Source organism: Acipenser ruthenus, chromosome 29 (assembly GCF_902713425.1).
Source record: "Acipenser ruthenus chromosome 29, fAciRut3.2 maternal haplotype, whole genome shotgun sequence".
Classification (NCBI taxonomy): domain Eukaryota; kingdom Metazoa; phylum Chordata; class Actinopteri; order Acipenseriformes; family Acipenseridae; genus Acipenser; species Acipenser ruthenus.
In genome coordinates this window covers 6,698,938-6,706,443 of record NC_081217.1, presented here as the reverse complement: position 1 = coordinate 6,706,443, position 7,506 = coordinate 6,698,938, and the positions used below count along the sequence as shown (strand labels likewise).

At 39.0% G+C, this 7,506-nt stretch overlaps 1 protein-coding gene across 2 annotated transcripts; it reads right to left on the bottom strand.

The window, feature by feature from the left end:
- Positions 1-2,344: 2,344 nt before the first annotated feature.
- Positions 2,345-7,247, bottom strand: LOC117429046 (COMM domain-containing protein 7-like). 2 transcript variants are annotated; one of them, XM_034048189.3, is made up of 9 exons: positions 7,048-7,247; positions 6,167-6,217; positions 5,691-5,793; positions 5,537-5,593; positions 5,406-5,443; positions 4,945-5,035; positions 4,131-4,180; positions 3,260-3,308; positions 2,345-2,715 (listed from the first exon to the last, which is right to left on the bottom strand). In XM_034048189.3, exons 1-9 carry the CDS (start codon positions 7,129-7,131, stop codon positions 2,639-2,641), a joined length of 600 nt encoding a protein of 199 aa, XP_033904080.1. In that variant the 5' UTR covers positions 7,132-7,247; the 3' UTR covers positions 2,345-2,638. The 2 variants fall into 2 exon arrangements, with proteins under 2 accessions (XP_033904080.1, XP_033904070.1); XM_034048179.3 differs by having other exon boundaries at positions 6,167-6,220; positions 7,048-7,245.
- Between the last annotated feature and the right edge of the window lie 259 nt (positions 7,248-7,506).

Below are 7,506 nucleotides of genomic sequence, written 5' to 3'. Positions count from 1 at the left end.
TCAAACCGCAAGGCCTAACAGTTGTTTCCCCACTCAGGCCTTACCCCTCCCGTTGGCGCCTGTCCCACCTAGATTAGGCAGCGGCCTGCACTATTTGAAATACTACAGGAAGCACCGGCCTCCTGTCTACGCTGCCGACCCAGGCATACGGGGTGAGACGTTCTCAGAACGGGGCAGGAAAGCATACATAACCCTGACAGGCAGTGAGAGCAGGGGCTGCTAACCACATAGCTGGGATAGAGTACCCTGGCTAGCAGTTCTGTCTTATCACAGACACCATTAGGGAAGTCAGGCTTTCCCACATCACGTTTTACCATATATATATATATATATATATATATATATATATATATCCTGTGTTTCAGATGCAGTTAGGTCACATTAGATACATACTGTAAGGCCCCATTTTGAAAAAAAGCCAAACTATTTAGCAGTTTTGCCAAAACTTTGATCTTAGACAGTGAGCATGGCAATTCATTAAAATGTCTGCCACCTGATCTGTTTTCTTTGTGATTCATGTTGTTAAACTGCATTGCAGTTATTAAAAAACCTAAAACACTGACAGCCACCATAGCAACTGGCCAAAGCATGGAAAGCACAGGCAAACGTCATGCCAGACGCCTTCGTCAGCGTTATATACAGTAGATAAAACCAGTTCAATCAGTGGAGCACATTTGTGTTTATGGTTATTAAGGGGAGGTGACATGACTTATAAAATACACAGCGGAGCCTGAAAGTATTGACACATGAACAGTTATTATTATTATTATACATCAAAAAGCTCAGTGGAAATTCAATTACTCGAGGAGCTTAAGAGTTTAAGATAACAATACTTTAAAATACATAGAAAGCTGGCACCAAAACCTTAAGAGTAAAACACAGCACTGTGCAGTTCAATAACCCTTGTAAAAACACCTACATAGCAGAAACAAGTGCTTTCCTTGACCTGCCTTCATGAAACACCTGGAGGTTTTAACCTGCCTGCTTCTAGTCACAAGCCAACTGACACGAACCTCTTTCCAGAAGTGCGTTTATCAGACACCTGTGTCTGAGCTGCTGGTTCCTAATTCCAGTTCCTAAAGTTCTCAGGGACAATGAACAAGCCAGGTTTTTTTTTAACCCCCCCTACCCCAAAAGTCTCAATTTCATTTTTATTACAATACCATTCAGATGACTTTTATATAGACCTCATCATGCGTAGCATCCAGGGTGCTTTACAATATGCATGGTATATATAATATACTGTATAGAGTTACTAAGTGAGTCATTAAATCACCCTGGGGGAAGCAGGATTAATATAGAATTAAAAGGGTAATGTGACACCCACATATAGTAGTTGATCCATTCACGGTTTTACTAGGAGTTGAATGTGACTCATCTGAGCTTGTGACCTATACACTGGGGCTACTCAAGCATGTATTAAAACCCGAAATGGGTGACACTGCTATGTACTGGGAGTCTTAGTCCCATCCCAACTGTTTAGATTCTTAAAAACCCCTGTGTCTATTTATTTCTAGACCTTTTAAGAATGAATAATGGCATTCACACAGGTGGGATGGATGTGCGAGACCTCAGATACGCCAGTTTGATCCGGTGTGTAGTTTGTCTTCATCCGTTCTAACCTGTCTGTGGTCACTATCTTTTTTTCAAATGAATGGGGCAGGGTTCAGGACGTAGGTGAGAGACAACATGTATGTCAAAGAAAAAGAAAAAAGAGAGAACTATTCTGCACCAGTTTCGTTACTGCATTACAAACATGACAAAAGAAAGGGCAAAATGCAATTTTCATGCTGGTTACTATTTAATATCGGCTGCCACAGCTACACTGAAATCCAATGGGGTATAGACCTCGGCAAGCGGAAACTTGTAGCATGAGAGCAAATGCTGAAGAGATACTGGAAAGTGTGCAGCATCTGTTTGAAAATAAAGAGAACCCCGTCCTTTGTATGTCTGGATCGCCACTCCATCTGCTCAGACTCGCCTTCTCTAAACAAACCTGCAGAAAACAATTCTGTGGTTCTGTAATCTTAGACTCCAGAGAGGTTCAGACCGGTTTAACTTAGCAGTACTAAGAACCTTTGAAATTCAGATTTTAACTGAAGATCGAATTGGATGCAAAACCTGCGTTACTCTCCGCCTCTTCGCAATGCAAAGGTAAACCCAGATGAGCCACATCCAGCTCTAGAGGATGAACAGAAAGCTTAAAATACTCTAAATTTACCATTGTTTTTTTTTTTTGTCACAACCGTTTTACCTATATAAACTGATAGCTATTAACAGCTCAACTTTCACATTTGTAAGGAACAGTGGTAATGTTAGTAATAATGGAAAAGGAAAACTGATGTTCTAATGCATCACAAATTTTATTTACAAAAATATCAGCGAGAGGAATGTCAATCAAACATAAAAAAAAGTCTCTCATTAATAAATGCTACAAGGTATATGGTACAAGAAATTATGTTGATATGTTTTTCAAATAATGAACTTGTTAAAACACACAGAATGTACAGATGGAAAATAACGTCTTCCTTTCAGCTGGTCTATTCTAGGACTTCTGGGAAATGTAGTTCTCCCCAGGCACTGACTTTTTTTTTCTCTTTACTCCAGAGCTGTAATACTGTGTCTTCGGTGAGAGCGATTAACTAAAACAGTCCAGACTGGCTTTGGCTCGCTCCATCTCATGAAGGAAGCTGTAGAACTGTGGCAATGTCAACTCTAACAAAAAAAGAACGAACGTAAGCACAGCGTTCCATTTTTAATCAAAATAAAAAAACAATTATTTCTGTCAGATAAACCCCCATCTGGTTCAGAAATCTCCAAGGCATTTAACAAATACATTCTCTGTCTAATCAGGGTTTTTCCAAGCCGATAAAGGGCTGTTCAGTGTGGAGCAGACAGATTGCAAGTCAGTGTTGTGCATCTGTGCAGTTAACTGTTAAGTAGTGATAGGAGAAAGAGTTAAGAGAGGCAGGATAGGAGGTGCTCCCCTGGACCTGAAACCCAGCAATCAGACAGCCTCTGTAAGCAGGATATCACAGGGTCTTGTGAAATGTGTCTCTGAAGAAAGTGTACCACTGGTGACTAATAGAGGAAGACGACTGCTGAAGACGATTGGCGTCAATAAATATTTTAAATAATCCAAATGGAAGTGGCCCTGCGCTCTGTTTTTTCTATGTTTAGCAACACCATTTTTCATAACTGATCACAATCAGAGTAAAGGAAAAGGTAGAACAGTAGATTTATGAATTGTGCTGCTTACCCATAAAGATATTCTCGGTGGCGTTTCCCTTTCTCACAACCAGCTTGAGCTGCAAAAAGGAATGGAAAAACATTGCAGCTGTGAGTCTTAAACAATACAATGTGGAACTGAGACTTCCATTGCATAGCAGTTTCAGACACTCTGGGTTTCACTATGAGCTTTATCACAGTCCCTAAAACAGCTATTCGCAATTACTGATGTACTGTAATGAAGTACTGAAGCTGTTTCTGTTTAACCCTCCCACCACTGAATTCTAATAGTGAGTATGTATAACTGGATATCTAGAGTGATGCAGTGTACTGTACAAGTCCTCTTACTATGAAATGAAGTAAAGACAACTGGAAATGCCAGAAAGAAGATAACATGAAAGAAAGCATCTTCATTTATTGGTAACATTTTAAAATAACATGTACTATAGCTGCTTATCTTGTTTTCCAGCAGGTCCCTTCTTTCACTCGTAAGACTGATCAAGATGTTCCTCAGAATGAACAAGCGAAGAAAGCAGGAGCCCTCCAAATGGGTTCTCCAGAAACACAACCCTTGGCAATTCTTTTTCCTGTCATCACTATAACACATTGCTGAAGGAATGCTAAAACGTTCTATACTAAGACATTTCAACAAACGTCCTATTGATTAAACTGGGGGTCCGTGTCAATGGAGAGGCATCTATAACAGGTTAGTAGGTCAACAAGTCCTCCAACCACAGCATATAGAATCTCTTAACAAATACAGATGCATAGTTCTGAGAAAATAAAGGCACACTTCCAAAATCTTGAAAAAGTAAAGTACACTACAACCTACATTCACAGAAAAGCCAGTGGAATATTTTCTAGTTAACATTGCTGAAAAAAACAAAAAAAAAACACCTTACTTGTAAGAAGATGCTTCCCACTTTATGTAGTTCACTGCTTCCTGCAGTTACTGAAAAACAATACCAACATATTGATTATAATTACAATTCTTAGTATTTGGCAGTGGACTGCAGTGCTTGGAGGTTTAGGAGTCACACAGTACTGAAAAATTACGTCATCGTTGTGAGCAAACAGCACGGATGAGCAGAACAGAGCTTCCACATGGATAGACACAGCTGCAGGCTTCCATATGCTGCTCAAACAATGGGACCCAGCTCTGACCTAGAGGGCAGTGCTCTGCAGGAGTCAGGTGGCACCTCTGAGAAATTACTGCCAATGCTGCCAAGTAGTGCACAAGTTCCAAACTGATCACTAGACACACATACATAAAGACGAGGCAACACCAATGTGTTTACCAAGAACTGATACAGATTTTTTTTTTCTCCAATCAGGTCTTAAAACATTTAATTATCTTCTTAAAGGCACTACACAGAATATATTACTTAATAGATTTTGTGGGCTAGTATACACAGGAGCCATGATTATAGTATTTGCTACTTGGTTTCTGGCTAATAACGAGAATGCAAGAGCCTGTGGAATGTGATAATAGGGCAAATGGGAGCCATGACCATATCATGCTTTACAGGGGGGCTATCACACAAGGTAGTACTGTTGATGTTTTATTCATATTAAAATGCACAATACGATCACTGACGAGGCCTGATGCCCGCCCCCTCCCAAAAGCATGAAAATCAAGATTACATTCAACATGGTGTTACTGCACTAATCTACACAACCCAAAGCAAGATGCATTTGGAAAGCAGCTGAACGTACCTCCAAATTTCCACTCCATGTCCACAAGCTGGTTAACCATGAGCGTCTGCTCCACTGCCAGTCTGGAGAGTGCAGGGTAACGGACCTTCCACTGGGTAAGGAAATAACTGGGATTTATAAGAAACGTACTGCGTTTAACTGGAAACCCAATCAACATGTATACAGTAGGCACCTTTATCGGTAGGGTTATATTTTTTAAATCAGCCACAAATCTTTTGCAGTTTTTTGGGATAGTAATTGCAACAAGATGGGTAAGATTTTGTACCGTTCCCCCACCCAAAAAATAAAAAAACATTTATGTTGCAGAAATGATAAAACAAAACAGTTCAGAGTAAATTTCAAGGTCTATTTGGGAATACAATGAACTAAAGGAACACATATATTTGCTAGATGCTTCACTAGAATTAGAAATATATAAACTAGTAATATGTGGATCGATAGATACAAAGCTTAGAGCTTACCTGGTCTGCAAAGTGACTAGCCTTGTCCTCGTTTAGTCCTTTAAAGAAAGGCAAAAATAACCAGTTACCTTCTTATGTAACGATACAGGATACAGATATTGCGACACAATCTGAATTTTGATTTAACATACCTAGGGTAATGAGATCTGCCTTTACTTGCTCAGCTGTCAAATTTCTTTTCAGAGCACCTACAAAGACAACAAACAGTTATGACACAGACTTGGACATGGACTCAGAATGGCATTAAACTGCTTTGGATGCCCAGTGTGCTCTCTCACTGCTCACCATTGGGGACCAGAAGGACACTTTTCACCAGGTTTTTGAGGGGCCCTGGACTCATCCCATTCTCCGAGGCAAACTCATTAAGCTGGCTCAAAAACCTGTCAGTCTAAAGAACAAAACTGCATATTACAAAAACAACGATGATCTTGTACTGCAAAATGGCATTACTGTGCTGAATCTGTGAAGCTTAACACCAAATGATTGTTATGTTGATGGTGCTTTTTTATATATTGTTAACGCAAGGAACACAAATAGTTTCAGAGAGAGAGAGAAAACATGTTCTTGTTGTGTAATTTACCTTTCTACTTGTCTGAAGCTCTCCACTGAGACCCGTTCTAAATGTTCAAAGCTTGCTGAATTTAGGGACTAGATGTGTGGCACTATAGGCTTTGATAATGTCAATTTGATAGACAAGCTTTAAATTGAGGACCTCTCTCACTACACCATGTTGCTGATTCATCTGGAAAAGATGTTCTTACCTCCTTGGGTTCTGTTAAGAAGCGGAAGAGAATATCTGTCAGGCTTACATACTGCTGCAAACAAAAAAAACAATAATAATAATAATAACCACATGTAGCTTAAAGAACTGGCAACGGCTGTCCCTGATATTTGATTCACTGGGAATAACAGAACTCCAATTTAACGATTTCCTCAATGTAGATTTCAGATACAGTATTTTTGTCAGGTTGTAACGTGTTCATAAGTAAGCATTTCTGTGCAACATCAATGCTTTGAGGACACCTATAATATTTGATATCAGTGATGGAAATAAGACTCCTGGTACATAGCAGTTTGATCCATTCCTAGTTTTAGTATGCGTTTATATAAGGCACACCTGAACTTTACCTATACACTGGGGCTAATCAAGCTCCTAGTAAAACCTGAAATTGATTAAACTGTTATGCAATAGGAGACTTATGTCCATCCCCGGTGCTGCTTCACCATTAATCCAACATTAATTCAATGTTGTCTAGGTCCGGTTAAACTGTTTTCTTAACAGCAAAGAAAAAACACATGTTTAAGTGTAGGGTTTATAATCAACTATCGTTAGTGTAGCTTCTGAGGGTGTAGCATAATAGCAACCACCGTCTCCTTAACCACGGTGTAAAAAAATGATCATGTGACTTCCATTATAAAATCACTGGGCAGCTTCGTAACCCAATCTTCCGCTTTTAAAACATACCTTATACAACTTTAAGTAACCCACATGCAATACAGTACTTTGTAATGCATGTATGTTTTTGTGTGTTATTTGTTAGTACTGTACTAGTGCGATATAGATTCGATATCTCATTCTGGGATGCCCGACATAAAATAAACGACTGAATTGACACTGCGCTATTTTTTGTTAAATGCTTACCTCTTCACTGAGTTTGTTTAGATTCTGTATGTCAGTGCTGACAGAATCTGGCAATGCCTCTTTACTGAAATGCAAAAGCTGCATTTTCGTCTCCAAATAAATAAAATAGACCCGTTTCCAACTTCCCTACTTGTGTAATCAGCTGACTACACCAGTAAGGCAGGAAATAGCATGCAGACTTCACATTCTGAGTAGCACTTTCAACACTTTCCCTGTTCTTTCAGTATCGTGAGCTTGTGTTTAAGTCCAGTTATATAAAACTTTATGACCTTAGGTATTAATGCCTAACGTATTAAATGTAGATAAGTTCATTTGTAAATGATAAGTAGTAATTTATTTACAGAAGATGGGCGTATTAGTTAAAACACAAATATTTCCAACCGTGTATTTCAGTAAATATTATAGAACACAAATATATAATATATAAAAGTATATAAAATGCAACTTGCTATAATTGCA